General features: G+C 33.8%; 1 protein-coding gene across 1 annotated transcript; it reads left to right on the top strand.

Annotated features, from left to right (window-relative positions):
* The first annotated feature begins 1,065 nt into the window (after window positions 1–1,065).
* On the top strand, window positions 1,066–23,823 carry LOC138711601 (uncharacterized). Its single transcript, XM_069842746.1, has 3 exons — window positions 1,066–1,196; window positions 15,851–23,573; window positions 23,771–23,823. The coding sequence occupies exons 1-3, from the start codon at window positions 1,185–1,187 to the stop codon at window positions 23,821–23,823; spliced, it is 7,788 nt and encodes a 2,595-aa protein (XP_069698847.1). The 5' UTR covers window positions 1,066–1,184.
* Window positions 23,824–24,737: the final 914 nt, after the last annotated feature.

Here is a 24,737-nt window from a genome sequence, read left to right as displayed (position 1 = left end):
ACGTCCAATAGATTAGTAGAAATCGCTGTACACAGACAGACTAGTACTAAAATTATTATATTTCATGTACATCATTCCCTGATAAATCGACTCGTACATACTGAATATGAACAAAATGCGTCCAATAGTTTAGTAGAAATCGCTGTACACAGACAGACTAGTACTAAAATTATTATATTTCATGTACATCATTCCCTGATAAATTGACTCGTAGATACTGAATATGAACAAAATGCGTCCAATAGTTTAGTAGAAATCGCTGTACACAGACAGACTAGTACTAAAATTATTATATTTCATGTACATCATTCCCTGATAAATTGACTCGTAGATACTGAATATGAACAAAATCCGTCCAATAGTTTAGTAAAAATGGCTGTACACAGACAGACTAGTACTAAAATTATTATATTTCGTGTACATCATTCCCTGATAAATTGACTCGTAGATACTGAATATGAACAAAATCCGTCCAATAGTTTAGTAGAAATCGCTGTACACAGACAGACTAGTACTAAAATTATTATATTTCATGTACATCATTCCCTGATAAATTGACTCGTAGATACTGAATATGAACAAAATTCGTCCAATAGTTTAGTAGAAATCGCTGTACACACAGAATAATACTAAAATTATTACATTTGATGTTTAGGCCTATCATTTCCTGATAAATTGACTCGTAAATACTGAATATGAACAAAATCCGTCCAGTAGTTTAGTAGAAATCGTCTTTTGATAGTACGGACTCAGTATTCTAACGACGCCATTTTTAAGAGGAACTCGTGGCCAATCGACAGCGGAAATGCGTATACTTGCACAATGTAACTTATGCATGTATGTCATGATTTATGGACTGACAGCTGAAGGCATCCAAGGCAGCTCTTAAATTTGAAATCTTACGAAAATTCCCCCCGAACCAGATTGTCAGGTTCTTGTAGGTTATTGTACACGTGAGGCGTTTATCTAGTTCCTAGTTGACAATTTCCTCTGCAGGGTGTCTGATTTATAAAGGATAAAGAAAATGTTTCAAGTTCGCTTTAATCGACACATTCACACCTACACAAACTGCGTTCCGTGTTCTGAATTCACTATAAAAGTGCCCATTTCAAGGGCTAGATGTACTTTTAGCGCCGCCATTCTGGAAGCAACAGTGTGGCAGAAAATCCTACCGTGTTCACAACATGGGGATTAAGGTGAGTTTCAATGTTTAACATGTACTGGTTTTCTAATCATTCGCACAACAAAAATTTGCCTTTATCCTGAACAAGTTACTTTTGATATTTGATGGGTATTTATATTTATACTAAACTAGCCGTACCCGTGCGCTCCGCTGCACCCGTTAGAAATAAATATAAAGTAATTACATAATTAAAATAGGACGTTTGATCCAGGGAACAACTTTTACAACAGCGCAAGATAATCTGCTTCGCTCATTACCGAATTTTTTTGCATTGCATTTATTGCATATATATTTTATGTACTTTAACACGATTCAATTGAGCATAGTTAAAATATGAATTATAAAATAATGGATTGCTAAGCTAACGTACTATTACTGCATACTAAATCAATACACTCTCGTTGTTCGTTAATTCTCTGAAATCAAAATGAGTGTACATAAATATTATTTTAAGAAATACAGAAAACGAATGTACAGAATAGCCTATCAAATTTTCTGTGCAATAGAAGCTATTTTAATCTTACCTGTCCTCGATTTACTCAGACGTTACTGTAAACATTATAGCATTATGTCCATCTAGAGAAACTACACTTTCCAATGGTGAAATAATTAATTATACAAATCGCTTAATCTAGCTTCTGATATTACTTCATACAAAAACAGAAACATTCTCTGTAGGCTATCTTTCATAGCTTTCGATTGTTGATGTCCAAGGCCCCTGTTTCGATTGTTCTTGTCCAAGGCCCCTTATAGACGAAGTCATTTGTTCTTAATTCATTGCACCATCTTAGATGGCGTTATTTTAATTTTAAAACTCATTTATCTCATTAAATATCAGTCCTATCAAAATTTTGCAAAGAATAAAACTTATCGGAAATCATTTTTGAAGAAACTTTTGTTATGTAACATTTTTCACAAACATCAATAATAAGCGAGATATTTCGATTTATTTAATTCAGGCCCCCTTATAACCCCCCTTTTAAATACTGTATTTTGAATGCCATATAGCCTAAAATCTAAGTTACAACGAACATAATTTATATTCCAATTTTCATCGAAATCCGTTCATCCATTATCGCGTGAAAAGGTAACAAACATACAGACAGACAGACAGACATACAAACAAAAATTTCAAAAAAGCGATTTTCGGTTTCAGGGTGGTTAATTATATATGTTAGGACCAATTATTTTTGGAAAATCGAAAATTAACAGAAAAATTTCGGCTACAGATTTATTATTAGTATAGATTACATATAACTGCGAGACAAACATACAAACAAAAATAAAAATTTTTCAGATTTATTTTCAATGAAGAATACCAGACATTTTGAAAGTTATTTGCTTCCGTAATAATGAACCATACTCCCTCTGAATGTTTTTTATGCCAAATACTTTTTCTTGAATCTATCCACCTGCAGTTTTTGAGTTTCAACGCGAAAACGCAAGTAACAATGTCAGGACGATCAATGGGTTTTTCATGTAGGAGTAAAGCAGTAGCTATTTCAGCTCACTGTGGCTTGTAGGTGAAAGTTTAAAAAAAGTCAGATTTGCTATGCTTTCGAACAATAGACATAGCATCTTGGTATAGCTGCTGCATTTAGGGGGTAAAATCATTTTATCCTGCTAAGAGATCTTGCTGAAATGGTCGGGAGACTACACAATGTTGTAGGGCTCTTATTTTATCAGTAAGTAATACCTTTTGGTCTTTCTTTAGGAACTGTAATTTTTGCCGTTTCTCGAGCAAATACTGAAGAGAATAACTCATGTAATCTAAATATCTACACCACACCGCCATTATGTATATGAATAAAAACCCAACCCCACTTGATTAATAACTATAGAAATATTTTTATTTTTAATAACAATATTACCTTACGAAAGTTTTGTAGTTTATATAGGCCTATACTATATAGCCGCCACTCAGTAAATTATAGAAATGAAGATCTAATTTAAGATATTCTCTACATCTACTTACATAACCCCAAAACGTTTCACTTTCATACCTGTATCACCAATATAGCATTAATATGTATAATTAATGAAAAATAGTTACATCATGGCATTAACTATAATAATGTTTCATATCTAATGTTAATAATGTCATCAACCTCAAGTTTTGTAGATTTTAATATCCAATACACAGCTGTACTCAGAAAATTACACACCACAGAATCAGATCTGTAAATTATTTTTAGTAAGCCTTGAAGTTTTTAATAACAATTGAATTTGAGCTCTAAATATGTCAGCAATCCTGCAAGTCATGGCCTTCGTGTAATATCGTATTGTTTATTGTAGTGTGTGTTTTGTTTTATACTGAAATGCAATTACTTAGATCTCAAAACTGACGAAAGATGAATTTTGGAAAATAGGAAAATTATGTAGGAAAACTAACGCTTCACTGAAAGTTACTATTTTTCTGAAAATCAATGGATGCCAAGTTTCAAAATGACGGGTCATTCATTAAAATCCGTTCAGCCGTTTTCCCGTAATTTCCATTACCAGTTCAAATTACATATAATATATAGATATTAAATAATCAGGAATATCCGTATTACCAAAGCTGGTGTTTTGGTTTAATTCTATCTATTCAATTGATGCTAAAGTTCATAGTATTTTTTTACTGTCACAAATTTCTTATTTGAGGTGAATAGAAAACAGAAATTAATCAGTAATATATTCTCCTACACATTATCTATGACTCTCTGGGACCGTAAGGCGAATGTGAGGTAATCTATGGCGAATCCTCGGTCTCATCTCGCCAAATACCATCTCGCTATCATCAATCCCATCGACGCTATGTAACCTAGTAGTTGATACAGCGTCGTTAAATAACCAAGTAAAAAAGATAGGATTTTCACAGTTAGCGATGTGCAGAATGCAAATCTTCTTGTCGTTTTCACATTTTGCACGATTTTTCTCCCTTCGATGATATTTCTACAGGGACATCATTTTATTTTTACTTCAATTTTTATTGTACCTGAGTTTTTTAATGTACTTCGCTCCCACTCCCTCTACTAGTAAACTTCCAACTGTTCTCCTCACAGAACCAAGCGTATACAGTCAAAGTCGCCTTAAGGTCGTAGTAAACACAAACGGTACTGAGTTAGTGAGTATAGTACGTTCCAGAAATATGTTCGCATTTTCCAGTGGCGAAAGAGTTTTCAATATTGAATCATATTTTCGCACAGGTACTGTTGTCCGTTGGCTTCCTCGCATCCCGATTTCCCTCACCCGCAACTGTTTAAAGTAACTTAAATAAATGTAATTAACTGTCACGTGATTTCCCCCCTTTTCTACGATCCTGCGACATAACCATTTGGACGAACAGTAGATAGCATGTCTGAGTAATTTTATCTGTGCGGGTCGGGTAGAAGTGAAGATTGAATTTACAGTACGTAAGGTACTCTTTTATAGAGTAGGTACAGAATTATTTCAACATGAGTTACTAGTACGAAGGACGAGACTGGCAATTGGAATTAGATGCAATAGTCTATAGTGCGATAATAAGCACAAAAGAACTGAGGCCTGTATCGAAATGAACGGCCACCATTTTAAAAAATATGTTTAAATATCCATATTATGATTATTTTTCAATTTAACTTCTTTCTGTACATTGCTGTAGACAGTATAATATACACTGCTTAATGAATACGTTCGCATGGATAGCTCAGTTCGTGAGTAAAAACACTTATTCTTAATACAGTACTGTATTTTGATTAAACAAAAACCTAATGAAAATTATCGAACTCAAAATCGCGATATTTCCTAGTTTACGTAAATGGATGAACTACTTTTCTTTCCTCCTATACCTAGTAGAGTGATTTGTTTGTATTTTAGCCGGTATCATCGAACTCCAGTGGTGGAAGGGGGTCGCAAACGGTGTTTCCGGTTCTCTAAAGGTATAGCCAGGTTAATATTAAAAATGTTAGTAAAAATAAAATGGTGTCCCTTTATAACTGACATTGAAGCGGGCGTTCCAGAGACAAGAGACATATTTCCCAGAAACACTTGAAAAACCCAAGCCACACATTCCAAGATTCCGAAGGGCAAGTAAAACCTTCAATTTCTTCTTTAGAGCCATTGAATTCGCAGCATCAATGAATTCGAGAAGGGAAAACAAAATAAAAGTTTCCTACGCACCTTTGCTCATTTTTTCGAAACCAGTGAAAGTCTTTTTAGTGTTGACATGGCTACTCTTAAACTTGTAAATCAATGTTTTAGGGCCGTATTCATAAACGAGACTTTGGAGAAAGACTTCCCAAATTCGACTTTCGTAGTAAAGTTTAACTTTGTTAAAAGTCCTATTCATAGACAATAATTCTGAGACTTTGACTTTGGCTTTGGTAAGTCGAGATTTGACGATCTTGTTCTAATGTTGGCAATCAAAATCACTGCCTTCTAAACGAATTAAATTGATAGATAGTTGAAATAGAGTAGGCATTGCCACAATCAAAGCCATCTCTTGAGTCACAAATCAATAAAACAATTGAACATCGGTACATGTTAAGCAGTTGTTAATAATTCTTGCAGCTTTACATAAGAATAATATTATTCGAGAGCTTATTGTGAAACTAACGTAAGTACAAAAATTGACATTTTTAGGTCTTTACACCAATCGATAATAATTTGTTCTTCTACCTGGCCACAAAAAATCGTAACTCTGTTCGAACAGTCTTGTGTATAACACAGTTCATAACTACAAAACATGATGGTATAGTTTATCTGAAATAGTATTGCCTGTTAAGAATTTTGTTGTGAATAAAACATCTACTGTAGTTACTTTAGTTTCATATTAAGCCCTGAAATTATTTCATTGTAAAATAATTTTGTTGTGAATATATGGAAGATAAGATGCCACCAATGACAGACTGTCAAAGAAACATTCTTTGTATGTGTGCAGAAATTACTTAGAAATTATCTGAAATCAATATGCAGAAAACATTATTATGACGACTGCATTTCCAACTGTATAACCTATCCTCTATAGAATTAAATAGTAAGAATCAATATTAAGCTATTAATCCTTACCTATAGAGTAAAATCGTGATGAAATAAATTGTATTATTTATTGGTGGAACAGATAATCCTCTTTGATTATTCATCAATGAAAGTTGAAACATGATATTTAATACTGTCTGTTTATCAAATCTGTACCTTGATTTGAATTTATAATCTATAATAATACGCTAAGGAACATGATCAGCTTTAATAATCTCTTAGATGTCGTCAATATTCTCGGAAAATTCCACAATTTCCCAAATATCAGTCATTTTCCTCTTGTCCATGAACGAAAGTCAAAGTCAAAGTCTAGATTTTCGGCGACTTCGAAGTAAAGTCAAGATTGAAATTTACTTTCGTTAAAGTGTCGACTGTGAATAGGAAAATGATGACTTTGTACTTTCCAAAGCCAACTTTGGTCCAAAGTCTCGTCTATGAATACGACCCTTAAAGGGGTTTCAACTATCAATTTTGTTGCGTACTCTAGGGACGGTTCCTCTTTAACGGCCATTGGGGCCCCTCCGGTCCCCATTTTTGAGAACGTAAATTACAATATAGTGCAGTATATTTCATATTAAAGTCATCTTTATTAATGTGTTTCCAATACACAAAAAAGTATTATACATTGACGCAATTCTGCGAGAGAATGGACTGACTGGGCCCGTGAGAGTCCGCCCTGTACTTGGTTCATTTTAGCACTAAAGATTGGACTGTAACATAGCAGTACTTCCCCGTCCCTTTCCCCATCATCCTCAAAGTCTTCTAGCGTTACTTGGGGCCGCCCTTCTGTTCAATTCTGTATGTAGTATTGTATTAAAATTGAAGTTCTATAATTATGTTCAACGTAAATTGCACGTTTACAAAAGTGTGGATAACATTACACCATTAAGTAAAAGTATTGTAAAGTGTGCAAACGTGTTTGAAAGAATGAATACATTAGACAGTTTGATTCCGTTCTCGCAGTTAAAATTATTCATAGATTTCAAAAAGGCGTATGACTCGGTTAAGAGAGAAGTTTTATATAATATTCTTATTGAATTTGGTATTCCCAAGAAACTAGTTGGATTAATTAAAATGTGTCTTAGTGAAACATACAGCAGAGTCCGTATAGGCCAGATTCTATCCGATGCTTTTCCAATTCACTGCTGGCTAAAGCAGGGAGATGCACTATCACCTTTACTTTTTAGCTTTGCTCTAGAATATGCCATTAGGAAAGTTCAGGATAACAGGCAGGGTTTGGAATTGAACGGGTTACATCAGCTGCTTGTCTACGCGGATGATGTGAATATGTTAGGAGAAAATCCACAAACGATTAGGGAAAACGCGGAAATTTTACTTGAAGCAAGTAAAGCGATAGGGTTGGATGTAAATCCCGAAAAGACTAAGTATATGATTATGTCTCGTGACCAGAATATTGTACGAAATGGATCTATAAAAATTGGAGATTTATCCTTCGATGAGGTGGAAAAATTCAAATATCTTGGAGCAACAGTAACAAATATAAATGACACTCGGGAGGAAATTAAACGCAGAATAAATATGGGAAATGCCTGTTATTATTCGGTTGAGAAGCTTTTATCATCCAGTCTGCTGTCAAAAAATCTGAAAATTAGAATTTATAAAACAGTTATATTACCGGTTGTTCTATATGGGTGTGAACTGCACGCATTGTATACTTCACCTGACATAATTAGGAACATAAAATCCAGACGTTTGAGATGGGCAGGACATGTAGCACGTATGGGCGAATCCAGAATTCCATATAGAGTGCTAGTTGGGAGACCGGAGGGAAAAAGACCTTTAGGGAGGCCGAGACGTAGATGGGAAGATAATATTAAAATGGATTTGAGGAAGGTAGGATATGATAGTAGAGACTGGAATAATCTTGCTCAGGATAGGGACCAATGGCAGGCTTATGTGAGGGCGGCAATGAACCTCCGGGTTCCTTAAAAGCCAGTAAGTAAGTAATATAGTAGATTATTTTACGACGCTTTATCAACATCTCAGGTTATTTAGCGTCTGAATGAGATGCCGGTGAAATGAGTCCGGGGTCCAGCACCGAAAGTTTCCCAGTATTTGCTCATATTGGGTTGAGGGAAAACCCCGGAAAAAAACCTCAACCAGGTAACTTTCCCCGACCGGGAATCGACTCCGGGAAAAACCCCAACCAGGTAACTTGCCCCGACCGGGAATGGAACTCTGGCCACCTGGTTTCGCGTCCAGACGCTCTAACCTTTACTCCACAGGTGTGGACAAAATTAGAAGATAATTTGACAATTAAAGCTCTCGGGAATTTTCAGCCTAAAAATATTTACTAAAGTTTAACATTTTTGGTCCTAGAGAATTTATGTGTTATTGTAACAACGATTATTAAAGGAGAAAAATTCGCTCCGGCACCGGGGATCGAACCCGGGGGTTCTTGATTCTATGTACCAAGCGCTCTAACCACTGAGAGAGCGTTTGGTACGTAGAACAAAGGACCCGGGTTCGATCCCCGGCGCCGGAGCGAATTCTTTTCCTTTAATAACCATTGTTACTAAAAATATTAATATCGTTCAAGAGGACGGAAAGAAATGCAGAAAATTTTGTTCTGAGTGGTTTGAAAAGAAGGAATGGTTAACGGCATATGAGAAACGAAAATCGTTAGGGGAGAGACGGGTAGTATCGGACATCGGGTAATATCGGACAGTGAGTTTCTTTCATCTACCACACGATGATAGTACCTAATTGACATGGTTACGTTTCTGTGATGTCGCATAGAGAAACATATCGATGTCCTTCAGGTACTACCATATGGTGGTAGATGAAAGAAACGCACTGTGCGATATTACCCGATGTCCGATACTACCCGACTCTCCCCTATATTGTTTTTATTGTCTGCTTTTTGTGGGGCGAAACTCTGTGGACTAATAAGGAGTGTACAGATTTGAAGCATTTTTGTCTGAGAGAGTAAAATAACATGAAAATTGTACAAGACACATTAACAACGGTATAGCATTTAAAACTTTAGGTGTTCTGTCAATTCAAATGAAGCGTCTGACGTCATAACGTGTCAAATAAGTAACAGATTCCAAACCTCGGGATTTTTTTCTGCATTTTCCATAGTTTATCCCAAAAAAATCCGTATGTATTGTTATAATTTCCCCGACTCATTGTTTCAAACCATTATTATGCAATGCAATATGCTGAATAAGGAAATACTTAGAAATGAACTAGGTGCATTGTACTCTAATCCCACGTTCAGGATCTTACCTGGATAAATCGCAATATAGCGAACGGCAGTAGGGGAAGTTATCCCCACTCACATGAAATGTGCATTCGACACAAAACTCGCCTATCACGTAGAGTGTCTGGTGAGCTAGTAGGGGAAAAGTGGAAGGGGTCGTGGGCGGAGCTTCTACGTTCGCTATATTGCGATTTGCCCTCTTACCTACTTCTAGTGCGTTAATGTTGTTACTCCATGAAAATGACCTTACAGACACATCCCAGGAAGTAACAAAGTTGTTGTTGGGAATAGTTCTTGTGACCCTGTGACTACTGCAGTAGAAGAGCGTTGTTTCAAACCCCTAAGCGCGTAAAACCTCTTCTGAGAAACATTATGACACAAGAAAGATTAAAATCACTGGCTGTTCTTTCTATTTACATTCACTAAATGAACCGTTCAGAGCAAAAGTGGTGTAAGTCAAAATTGGGTAATGAGTTTTAAAGTAAAAATTCTGTAAAATACAGTGCAAAGTAGCAATTAATATGGTCTTCTTGCTATTCACTGACTAATAATAGTTTAAATGAATTGAATATTAATTGCAACTTTGCGCTGTATTTTACAGAATATATATTATTTTAATGTACCGAAGTACATATGATATTTCCATGCAGATATTCTGCGTCATCATACGATCAAAGAGTAATGGAACGGAAAAAAAATTCTCTCCGGCGCCGGGATTTGAACCCGGGTTTTCAGCTCTACGTGCTGATACTTTATCCACTAAGCCACACCGGATACCACCCCGGCGTCGGACAGAATCGTCTCAGATTAAGCTCCAACTCTTGGGTTCCCTCTAGTGGCCGCCCGCGGAACATCTGCATGGAAATATCATATGTACTTCGGTACATTAAAATAATATATATGATATGCGTAAATCATTTCGTGATTTAAGACGGCGCTTATTCCGTCGGATCCCGGCCAACTAGTCACTCACAACGAGTGCACCTCAGCACATGTGTGGACTTCGGTCCTACGTTCACAGACATCTATGACGTAGTGCAGAGGGCGGCCACTAGAGGGAACCCAAGAGTTGGAGCTTAGTCTGAGACGATTCTGTCCGACGCCGGGGTGGTATCCGGTGTGGCTTAGTGGATAAAGCATCAGCACGTAGAGCTGAAAACCCGGGTTCAAATCCCGGCGCCGGAGAGAATTTTTCTCCGTTCCATTACTCTTTCATCGTATTTTACAGAATGTTTACTTTAACCCTCATTACTCATTTTTTACTTACACCACTCTTGCTCTGAACGGCTCAAATAACGAACTATAATTCGAAAGTGATTGATAAATTTGCGCATCAGAAGAATAGAGAATAGAGAAATTTATCCGCATATCATCAGCTAAGTACAAGATCTCATCATAACAATTTACTCATTATACCCTACCACAAGACATCTTTATATTCTTCATCTTATACAGTTTCAGTTGCTAGAAATTGGAACTCGCTTCCGAGTGATATAAGGGGTTGTTGGACAATAACTTCATTTAGGTCAAAATTGCATAAATTCTTACTTAACAGATGAATTGCTGATTAATATTTGTTACTTATAATGAAACTAACATCTGTCCATTATTATTATTATTATTATTATTATTATTATTATTATTATCATTAATTTTTCTAAATAGATTTACAAAACCTCTAATGGCAATTACATTAATATTCTCATTATAGAAATAGAAATATATATATATTCTCCCTGTAACATAGTCCTAGTAAGCTTATATTAAATTAATTTTCATCATTTTACTAGCTATCTCAAATATTAAATTAATTATAATTCATTGAATTAAATTAGCTCATAAATTAAGTTACTACTTTACCTTATAGGTTTATCTAAATTTAAATAAATGTGTAGTGGAGAATATTGCTGGAGAACGTTTTAAGTGTAGTGTAAATATTTGTAATTTAAATGTATGTATTGTATTGATTAAGGCTGGTTGAGTGGAAGAGAAGGCCTTATGGCCTTAACTCTGCCAGCGAAAATAAAACATTATTATTATTATTATTATTATTATTATTATTATTATTATTATTATTATTATTATTATTATTATTATTGAATAGAACAATAGAATAATAATAGAATTAAATATAAATAATCAAATAGAAAATATACATAATTAAAAATAAATAAATAAATTAAAATAAAAACTAATAATACAACAGTGTCGCATACTATTGTATTATTGGTTTTTATTTTTATTTACTTATTTATTTATTTTTAATTATGTATATTTAATTTCCAATTTTGAGCCATTTCTTGTAATACCTCCTTATTGCCAATTGTTGTTAGTAAATAATGCATTTAATTCGTAAATTTCAAATCATCTCTTAACATAACTATTTATTGCTTTTAAAATAATGTGTTTAATAACTATTTTATTTTTATTTATAAATATTTCTTCCTATAACCATTACAGGTTGCCATTGACAAAGAGAACCGTGATACAATGAGTATAGAGAAATGCCTTGAGGCTTTATGAAACATATTTTGTTGTTACAGTGAAAAATAACGAATTGAAATAGATTGAAACACAAAATAATATACGAAGTAACGTCAAGAAGATGTGAATTACAGTCATGGTCCATGTATATAATGCCTGAAAATAGCTATTAATCCTTTGCGTGTTTGTTTTTTAAATAATTTGTTTAATATGTAACTACAGCCAGTGTATTGTTATTAGTATCTCTTTGTTGTTACCTATTGCTTTAAAAAGACTGTGTTTAATTTGTAATCTTAAGTCATTTTTTCTACTATTCCTTTACTGTTTACATTTGTTTTTAAATCTTTTGTATTGCCCCTACCATTATATATTGCCCTTCAAGAATTTCGGTATTCGTTAGTTGTAAGTCATTACTTGTGTTATATTTTAATTATTGTACTTGTTCCTGAATCATGTATGTAACTTGTAACCGTAAATCATTGCTTGTAATATCTCTCTATTACTCTTAACTGTTTCATTGTTCATGAATTAAGTATTAATTTGAAAGTGAAAGTGAAACTTTGTTTTATTAATCTACTATTGATTAACTGTGACCACTATTTTATGTTATAACTTTACTATTGTTTATTGGTTATAAAATATGTATTTTGATGCCAACTATAACCCTAATATACCTCAGGGTGAAATAGCGTTTATTAAATTGGATAATAAAAAAAAGAATAGAGAATCAGCATAGCTTTACAAATAACCGACCACTATAAGTTTGTTGATTTGTTTAACTTGATTATTTCTTTATTAATTACACATGTACTAATTATTGTGTAGAAATATTTTAATTATTGCATGTTTTATTCTTAAGTACTTGTTCTAGTCCCACGATTGATAATATGAACTAATATGTTGATGTAACTATAAAGGCATAAAAAGACGCGCCTATAGAGACATACGGTATAAGACATGAGTTTATTTTTAATCTGACCCCACCTAGCCTAGAACTCACGAGCCGCCACTGGCGTACTCAATATCTACATTCTACACCTTTTGCAACTTCATGGGTCTTTTTTGTATAAAAACAATATTAACTGACAAAAAGTGTATTTTTTTTTTTTTTTTTTTTTTTTTTCCAGAAAATATAGAAAAGTTACTTGTATTGTAACCGGCAGAGGTCTGCATCGGACGTTTCGCTCGAGCGCCAAGTAGTTCATAGCTTAATCCGATAGGTAGCGCACATGCATGATGGATAAAATTGTGGCGAGCCATAAATCCTCGAACGGTATAAGCCGTTCTTGTTACAGTGATGAACTGTGTAGTAACATCATAGATGTTTATCATTTCAAAACTTTGCAGTGTTTAACTAACCTCTCCATAGTACAACTACAAAACTTGCTTTAAAATGTAATATAAATGTTGTAGGTAAATGTTTCCCCCCCTCCCCCCCATAGGAGTGATTTTGTTTTTTGTCACATCTGATAGATGTTATTGGATGTAAATGTAATTATTATAAACGGAGAATACAATCACGATAATGCAAGAAATGCATCAAATTTTCTAGTAATAATAATAATAATAATAATAATAATAATAATAATAATAATAATCTCTAATAATAATTAGTGTATCAATCTTTGCGTCTGTAACAGTTGTGCAGCATGATTATTCGTTTTATTATATTTTCTGTGACGTTATCTCTGTACTAATATTGTTATTAATCTACTGCTATATCAATAATATTTTGTAAAACGTTTCTACATTGTCGCAGTATATAGGCGGAACACTATGTATGGACTATCATATTATATATGTGGTAAATCAAATACTGAACAAGTAATAATTAGCAATAATAACTGTATATCGAAGTTTTTCATACTATTTTATTTATAAATTCATGTTACTGTTTTGGTACGTTCCATTAAACGTTTGTCATAAACGCATAAAATAAAGCCTTATTTTTACCGTGTGAGCAAAACATATGTGTATCTTATCTGTCGCCTTCCATACAAGATAAGACATGTCGGTGAGATGACCTTGCACTGTGCTTCTATTTATTACGAGCGTATCACGACCGATCTTATCTCGCTCGAGCGTGCGACATTCGACCGAGTTCAAGCGAGCGATTTAACTCCAATGCAGCACTCTGGTAAACAGTGTTCAGTCCAGCCTATAAAACAACTTTTTTTTTTTTTTTTAAATTGAATTAGCTAGTTCTTGCATTCAGGTAAAGATTTGATTATGCTTACAAACTACAAATTATGCAGATTTATTGTATTTTAGTTCGCAATTAATTTGGTTGAATTCATGGTTTAATTAATGAAAATCCTATGTATTTAATACTAATCAAAATCCTGTTGTGTACTATAATATTTTACGTTATGAATGTGTATAAAATCTGACTTTTTTCGAAGTATTAGTTATTTCAAGTAAGCCTGTAAATAGATAGGTAAAATCAGAAGTAGCCTCTTTACTTGAAAAAATGCAAGCAAACAGTTGTAGGCCTATGCTTTCATTTTGCTTTTTTATATTTCTATGTGGATTACAATTATAAAATACATAGAAAAGACTTCTTTTTATTCACATCACATAATAATAATATATTATGAAACTACTCTATAATGTGATACTTTATTGCGTCAGTCCATGTTTAGGAAACCTAATTTTGACGAGTGCGATATCTGTATAACATTATAAACTTGTTTCATACGCCATTTTTGTTCGACAGCATTATAAAACAATTAATAAAGAAATAACATCAGATTTGTGATGATGGATAGTTTGATATCATGGTCTATGAAGAAAGAGGTTACTATGACAACAGTGATGTATTAAATATTATAGCATGACAAATCGTTTCATAATGTTAACTTTATGGCACAAGTTACGCTATTATAAGAAAAGTCATAACGTTTTAGTTGCCATGGTAATATTTTACGGGTCTGATATAATAATGTTATGGCAAGAGAGTCAGTTTTTCGTTATAATTATTATAGAAAATTTTTTTTATTTGTTGTAATTATTTTAAATATTATAACTTACTTTATTGTACTTTTGGTAGATTGAGAATATTCTCATTTTATTTATTTTTTGAGGGTAGATTAATTCCAACCCTTTTTTTGATTTGGAATATATGCATGATTTTCACTAACGATAAAGGCTGTTTATAATGCTAATGTACAAAAAACACATTAATGACAATATTAGGATCGGGTAGTACTTTTAAAACACTAAATTTATGACGTAGAAGAACTGAAATATGTCTAAAAAACCTATTGTTTAATTATCCTATCGAAAAATTGTTTAAAGAATTTGAAGCCTTGAAAATATATAATAAATATTTCAATGTATTATTAAACTTTATAATTACATCAAAATCACACAAATTTCAGTAATATTGGTCCTAGAATTTGTAACAAATTAATAAAAAATATTCTTATCTAGTTAACTAGAAGAATTTTACATTTAAAAGTGTATGTAAGCACTCTTTTATTACCGAATTATTATTGTAATTTATCTACGTAAATTCATTATATATTTAATCCTTCACTGAGCACGAAGTCAGTCTCTTTTAGAGGAGTGCTGAAATTTTTATTCCTTGCATATTTTTACATTGTCTGTTCTTCTAGCAATAAGCTGTAATAACAATAATAATAATAATAATAATAATAATAATAATAATAATAATAATAATAATTATTATTATTATTATTATTATTATTATTATTATTATTATTATTATTATTATTATAAACAAATCTTAAAATATAGCGTTGTGTTATTTTAACAATTTGACAATACAAAACAAGGAAGAAATAAGATGTTTAAATTTAGGAAGAAATATAAAACAATAGAATAACAGAAGTATAGAGGTTATGTATAATTTATACCGTTCCTAAATTTATATTTATTATGCTTTCACAGTTTTAATGTATATTTGTTTAACTTAAAAGTAGCATTTGTTTTCTCAGACATTGTTGCTGCTGGCCTTGGTTTTATTCATCGCCTACCATGAAGTGAGAGCAGGACCAAAACCTAAAGAAGATAAGCATGGAGAAAGGAAGCGTGGAGATGAAAATCGGAATCGTGATGATGACGAGAATGACAATCATGATGATGATGATGACGATGATGAAAGAAAGCTCCATGATAAAGGAAATGATGTAAGATACAAAGACAAGCCTGATGACCATGAAGGTTCAAAGAAGAAGGATAAACATCACAAAAAGGGACCCCGTAGCAAAGAAGAACACGATGAACTTCATCAGAGCAAAGAGCATCAACCGAAAGAATCTCAGAATGAAGGAAATCGTGGCAAAGAATCACACGAGAAAGAACACGAGGATCAGTGTACATGTAGCGGCCACCAGGAGCATAGCTTTAAGGACGAGAGGAATCATTATTGTAACGAACACCCCACAGAAAGGTGTAGGACAATGTATGAGGACATTACGATGGAAGAAAAAATTACGTTGCAATATATATTGCAGTTTCTGGTATACCAACAAGATGGAGCCACAAAAGATTTCATGTTTAATAACACCTTAATCCCCATAGACTTTGTACGTACCCTTACACAACTTTATGGAGAAAAAATAGATGAAATAAACGCTGAAACATTATGGGACATCATAGAATTGTACATTATGGCAGCTGAAGATATTTCAAGCGATGAATATAAAGACTACAATTTTACAAAAGAAGATTTTGTACTTCTGCAGTATATTTTGAACTACTTACGACAATATGGGGGCAATAGTAGAGTAAAAGTTGTATATCATGGACAAGAAATTCCAATAAAATATATAAAAGAAAATCTCAATGCAGAGAACGCTACTATAAATGAAATTCTGCAAGTCATCAACAAATATGCGGAAAACAATGTAACTGCCTCAAAGAAGACATTTCCACTTAACAAAGAACCAAGTATCGTAGATACATATTACCTAGAAACCCTACTGTCATTCATGAAGACGCAAGGACAAAATACGATGTTTAATTTCACATTCGATGGCTACGAAATACCATCAAAGTACATTTTCAGTTACCTAAAAAGTCATAATAAGGATATTGAAAACACCACCACGAAAAACATGTGGACGGCAATCACAGATTATATCAAAAAGTTGAGAATTCAAGTATCATCGACAACACAACCACCTAGAGAAAATGAAGAAAGACTTCTCAACAATTTCCTCCGAATTCTTCAAGATCCAGACGACGTCCAGTATTCGCATATATTCTACCAAGGATACTACATTCCAGCGAATATGATTGTCGTAGAACTACACATACCATATGATCCTGCAAACAAGAAATATGACACCAGGAATATAACAGAGCAAAAATTCATCGAAGTGTTGAACTTACTAATTGAACAGATGAAAACTGGAGAAACAACTCCAACACAAACACCAAATGAAGAAGAAATGTTATTCAACAATTTCCTCCGAATTCTTGAAGATTCAGACGCCGTCCAGTACTCGTCTATTTTCTACCGAGGACACAACATTCCAGCGAATACGATTGTCGTAGAACTACACATACCATATGATCCTGCAAACAAGAAATATGACACGAGGAATATAACAGAGCAAAAATTCATCGAAGTGTTGAACTTACTAATTGAACAGATGAAAACTGGAGAAACAACTCCAACACAAACACCAAATGAAGAAGAAATGTTATTCAACAATTTCCTCCGAATTCTTGAAGATTCAGACGCCGTCCAGTACTCGTATATATTCTACCGAGGACACAACATTCCAGCGAATACGATTGTCGTAGAACTACACATACCATATGATCCTGCAAACAAGAAATATGACACGAGGAATTTAACAGAGCAAGAATTCATCGAAGTGTTGAATTTATTAACTGAACAGATGAAAGCTGGGGAAACAACTCCAACACAAACACCAAATGACGACGAACTGTTATTCAACAATTTCCTCCGAATTCTTCAAGATCCAAACGCCGTCCAGTATTCGCATATATTCTACCAAGGATACTACATTCCAGCGAATATGATTGTCGTAGAACTACACATACCATATGATCCTGCAAACAAGAAATATGACACCAGGAATATAACAGAGCAAAAATTCATCGAAGTGTTGAACTTACTAATTGAACAGATGAAAACTGGAGAAACAACTCCAACACAAACACCAAATGAAGAAGAAATGTTATTCAACAATTTCCTTCGAATTCTTGAAGATTCAGACGCCGTCCAGTACTCGTCTATTTTCTACCGAGGACACAACATTCCAGCGAATACGATTGTCGTAGAACTACAAATACCATATGATCCTGCAAACAAGAAATATGACACGAGGAATATAACAGAGCAAAAATTCATCGAAGTGTTGAACTTACTAATTGAACAGATGAAAACTGGAGAAACAACTCCAACACAAACACCAAATGAAGACGAAATATTATTCAACAATTTCCTCCGAATTCTTGAAGATTCAGACGCCGTCCAGTACTCGTATATATTCTACCGAGGACACAACATTCCAGCGAATACGATTGTCGTAGAACTACACATACCATATGATCCTGCAAACAAGAAATATGATACGAGGAATATAACAGAGCAAAAATTCATCGAAGTGTTGAACTTGCTAATTGAACAGATGAAAACTGGAGAAACAACTCCAACACAAACACCAAATGAAGAAGAAATGTTATTCAACAATTTCCTCCGAATTCTTGAAGATTCAGACGCCGTCCAGTACTCGTATATATTCTACCGAGGACATAACATTCCAGCGAATACGATTGTCGTAGAACTACACATACCATATGATCCTGCAAACAAGAAATATGACACGAGGAATTTAACAGAGAAAAAATTTATTGAAGTGCTGAATTTACTAATTGAACAGATGAAAAGTAGTGAAACAATTACAATACAAACACCAAACGAAGACGAAATGTTATTCAACAATTTCCTCCGAATTCTTGAAGATTCAGACGCCGTCCAGTACTCGTATATATTCTACCGAGGACACAACATTCCAGCGAATACGATTGTCGTAGAACTACACATACCATATGATCCTGCAAACAAGAAATATGACACGAGGAATTTAACAGAGAAAAAATTTATTGAAGTGCTGAATTTACTAATTGAACAGTTGAAAACTGGAGAAACAACTCCAACACAAACACCAAATGAAGAAGAAATGTTATTCAACAATTTCCTCCGAATTCTTGAAGATTCAGACGCCGTCCAGTACTCGTATATATTCTACCGAGGACACAACATTCCAGCGAATACGATTGTCGTAGAACTACACATACCATATGATCCTGCAAACAAGAAATATGACACGAGGAATTTAACAGAGAAAAAATTCATCGAAGTGTTGAATTTACTAATTGAACAGTTGAAAACTGGAGAAACAACTCCAACACAAACACCAAATGAAGAAGAAATGTTATTCAACAATTTCCTCCGAATTCTTGAAGATTCAGACGCCGTCCAGTACTCGTCTATTTTCTACCGAGGACACAACATTCCAGCGAATACGATTGTCGTAGAACTACACATACCATATGATCCTGCAAACAAGAAATATGACACGAGGAATATAACAGAGCAAAAATTCATCGAAGTGTTGAATTTACTAATTGAACAGTTGAAAACTGGAGAAAGAACTCCAACACAAACACCAAATGAAGACGAACTGTTATTCAAAAATTTCCTCCGAATTCTTGAATATTCAGACGCCGTCCAGTACTCGTATATATTCTACCGAGGACACAACATTCCAGCGAATACGATTGTCGTAGAACTACACATACCATATGATCCTGCAAACAAGAAATATGACACGAGGAATATAACAGAGAAAAAATTCATTGAAGTGCTGAATTTACTAATTGAACAGATGAAAACTGGAGATACAACTCCAACACAAACACCAAATGAAGAAGAAATGTTATTCAACAATTTCCTCCGAATTCTTGAAGATTCAAACGCCGTCCAGTACTCGTCTATTTTCTACCGAGGACAGAACATTCCAGCGAATACGATTGTCGTAGAACTACACATACCATATGATCCTGCAAACAAGAAATATGACACGAGGAATTTAACAGAGCAAGAATTCATCGAAGTGTTGAATTTATTAACTGAACAGACGAAAGCTGGGGAAACAACTCCAACACAAACACCAAATGAAGACGAACTGTTATTCAACAATTTCCTCCGAATTCTTCAGGATCCAAACGACGTCCAGTATTCGTATATTTTCTACGGAGGATACAAGATTCCAGTGTCAAATGTCGTTCATGAATTAAAATTACCTTACAACAATGAAACCGGGAAATATGACACAAGAAATTTGACTGTGGAAAAATTCAGGCAAATATTGTTCGTCATAGTACAAGAGATGGCTAATTCGAAAATAATCACCACTGAATCTCCCATTCAGGAAGAATACTACAAATTCCTGGATATAATATCAAACCCACAATCAATAGATAACTCACATTTTGTCGTTAATGGATACAATATCCCAGTGTCAAATGTTGTTCGTGAATTAAAATTACCTTACAACAATGAAACCGGGAAATATGACACACGAGATTTGACTGTGGAAAAATTCAGGCAAATATTGCTCGTCATAGTACAAGAGATGGCTAATTCAAAAATAATCACCACTGAATCTCCCATTCAGGAAGAATACTACAAATTCCTGGATATAATATCAAACCCAGAATCAATAGATAACTCATATTTTGTCGTTAATGGATACAATATCCCAGTGTCAAATGTTGTTCGTGAATTAAAATTACCTTACAACAATGAAACCGCGAAATATGACACACGAGATTTGACTGTGGAAAAATTCAGGCAAATATTGCTCGTCATAGTACAAGAGATGGCTAATTCGAAAATAATCACCACTGAATCTCCCATTCAGGAAGATTATAACAAATTCCTGGATATAATATCAAACCCGGAATCAATAGATAACTCATATTTTGTCGTTAATGGATACAATATCCCAGTGTCAAATGTTGTTCGTGAATTAAAATTACCTTACAACAATGAAACTGGGAAATATGACACACGACATTTGACTGTGGAAAAATTCAGGCAAATATTGCTCGTGATAGTACAAGAGATGGCTAATTCGAAAATAACCACCACTGAATCTCCCATTCAGGAAGATTACAACAAATTCCTGGATATAATATCAAACCCACAATCAATAGATAACTCATATTTTGTCGTTAATGGATACAATATCCCAGTGTCAAATGTTGTTCGTGAATTAAAATTACCGTACAACAATGAAACTGGGAAATATGACACACGAGATTTGACTATGGAAAAATTCAGGCAAATATTGCTCGTGATAATACAAGAGATGGCTAATTCGAAAATAACCACCACTGAATCTCCCATTCAGGAAGAATACTACAAATTCCTGGATATAATATCAAACCCACAATCAATAGATAACTCATATTTTGTCGTTAATGGATACAACATCCCAGTGTCAAATGTCGTTCTTGAATTAAAATTACCTTACAACAATGAAACTGAGAAATATGACACACGAGATTTGACTGTGGAAAAATTCAGGCAAATATTGCTCGTCATAGTACAAGAGATGGCTAATTCGAAAATAATCACCACTGAATCTCCCATTCAGGAAGATTATAACAAATTCCTGGATATAATATCAAACCCGGAATCAATAGATAACTCATATTTTGTCGTTAATGGATACAATATCCCAGTGTCAAATGTTGTTCGTGAATTAAAATTACCTTACAACAATGAAACTGGGAAATATGACACACGACATTTGACTGTGGAAAAATTCAGGCAAATATTGCTCGTGATAGTACAAGAGATGGCTAATTCGAAAATAACCACCACTGAATCTCCCATTCAGGAAGATTACAACAAATTCCTGGATATAATATCAAACCCAGAATCAATAGATAACTCATATTTTGTCGTTAATGGATACAATATCCCAGTGTCAAATGTTGTTCGTGAATTAAAATTACCGTACAACAATGAAACTGGGAAATATGACACACGAGATTTGACTATGGAAAAATTCAGGCAAATATTGCTCGTGATAGTACAAGAGATGGCTAATTCGAAAATAACCACCACTGAATCTCCCATTCAGGAAGAATACTACAAATTCCTGGATATAATATCAAACCCACAATCAATAGATAACTCATATTTTGTCGTTAATGGATACAATATCCCAGTGTCAAATGTCGTTCATGAATTAAAATTACCTTACAACAATGAAACTGAGAAATATGACACACGAGATTTGACTGTGGAAAAATTCAGGCAATTATTGCTCGTCATAGTACAAGAGATGGCTAATTCGAAAATAATCACCACTGAATCTCCCATTCAGGAAGATTACAACAAATTCCTGGATATAATATCAAACCCAGAATCAATAGATAACTCATATTTTGTCGTTAATGGATACAATATCCCAGTGTCAAATGTTGTTCGTGAATTAAAATTACCTTACAACAATGAAACCGGGAAATATAACACACGAAATTTGACTGTGGAAATATTCAGACAAATATTGTTCGTCATAGTACAAGAGATGGCTAATTCGAAAATAATCACCACTGAATCTCCCATTCAGGAAGAATACTACAAATTCCTGGATATAATATCAAACCCAGAATCAATAGATAACTCATATTTTGTCGTTAATGGATACAATATCCCAGTGTCAAATGTTGTTCGTGAATTAAAATTACCTTACAACAATGAAACCGGGAAATATGACACACGAGATTTGACTGTGGAAAAATTCAGGCAAATATTGCTCGTCATAGTACAAGAGATGGCTAATTCGAAAATAATCACCACTGAATCTCCCATTCAGGAAGAATACTACAAATTCCTGGATATAATATCAAACCCAGAATCAACAGATAACTCATATTTTGTCGTTAATGGATACAATATCCCAGTGTCAAATGTTGTTCGTGAATTAAAATTACCTTACAACAATGAAACTGGGAAATATGACACACGACATTTGACTGTGGAAAAATTCAGGCAAATATTGCTCGTGATAGTACAAGAGATGGCTAATTCGAAAATAACCACCACTGAATCTCCCATTCAGGAAGATTACAACAAATTCCTGGATATAATATCAAACCCAGAATCAATAGATAACTCATATTTTGTCGTTAATGGATACAATATCCCAGTGTCAAATGTTGTTCGTGAATTAAAATTACCGTACAACAATGAAACTGGGAAATATGACACACGAGATTTGACTATGGAAAAATTCAGGCAAATATTGCTCGTGATAATACAAGAGATGGCTAATTCGAAAATAACCACCACTGAATCTCCCATTCAGGAAGAATACTACAAATTCCTGGATATAATATCAAACCCACAATCAATAGATAACTCATATTTTGTCGTTAATGGATACAACATCCCAGTGTCAAATGTCGTTCTTGAATTAAAATTACCTTACAACAATGAAACTGAGAAATATGACACACGAGATTTGACTGTGGAAAAATTCAGGCAAATATTGCTCGTGATAGTACAAGAGATGGCTAATTCGAAAATAATCACCACTGAATCTCCCATTCAGGAAGATTACAACAAATTCCTGGATATAATATCAAACCCAGAATCAATAGGTAACTCATATTTTGTCGTTAATGGATACAATATCCCAGTGTCAAATGTTGTTCGTGAATTAAAATTACCTTACAACAATGAAACCGGGAAATATGACACACGAAATTTGACTGTGGAAAAATTCAGGCAAATATTGTTCGTCATAGTACAAGAGATGGCTAATTCGAAAATAATCACCACTGAATCTCCCATTCAGGAAGATTACAACAAATTCCTGGATATAATATCAAACCCACAATCAATAGATAACTCATATTTTGTCGTTAATGGATACAATATCCCAGTGTCAAATGTTGTTCGTGAATTAAAATTACCTTACAACAATGAAACCGGGAAATATGACACACGAAATTTGACTGTGGAAAAATTCAGACAAATATTGTTCGTCATAGTACAAGAGATGGCTAATTCGAAAATAATCACCACTGAATCTCCCATTCAGGAAGATTACAACAAATTCCTGGATATAATATCAAACCCAGAATCAATAGATAACTCATATTTTGTCGTTAATGGATACAATATCCCAGTGTCAAATGTTGTTCGCGAATTAAAATTACCTTACAACAATGAAACTGAGAAATATGACACACGAGATTTGACTGTGGAAAAATTCAGGCAAATATTGCTCGTGATAGTACAAGAGATGGCTAATTCGAAAATAATCACCACTGAATCTCCCATTCAGGAAGAATACTACAAATTCCTGGATATAATATCAAACCCACAATCAATAGATAACTCACATTTTGTCGTTAATGGATACAATATCCCAGTGTCAAATGTTGTTCGTGAATTAAAATTACCTTACAACAATGAAACCGGGAAATATGACACACGAGATTTGACTGTGGAAAAATTCAGGCAAATATTGTTCGTCATAGTACAAGAGATGGCTAATTCGAAAATAATCACCACTGAATCTCCCATTCAGGAAGATTACAACAAATTCCTGGATATAATATCAAACCCAGAATCAATAGATAACTCATATTTTGTCGTTAATGGATACAATATCCCAGTGTCAAATGTTGTTCGTGAATTAAAATTACCTTACAACAATGAAACTGAGAAATATGACACACGAGATTTGACTGTGGAAAAATTCAGGCAAATATTGCTCGTGATAGTACAAGAGATGGCTAATTCGAAAATAATCACCA

This window comes from Periplaneta americana, chromosome 2, assembly GCF_040183065.1.
Source record: "Periplaneta americana isolate PAMFEO1 chromosome 2, P.americana_PAMFEO1_priV1, whole genome shotgun sequence".
Taxonomy (NCBI): Eukaryota; Metazoa; Arthropoda; class Insecta; order Blattodea; family Blattidae; genus Periplaneta; species Periplaneta americana.
Note: the sequence above shows the minus strand (reverse complement) of the source record. Positions and strands in the feature narration are given on the sequence as shown.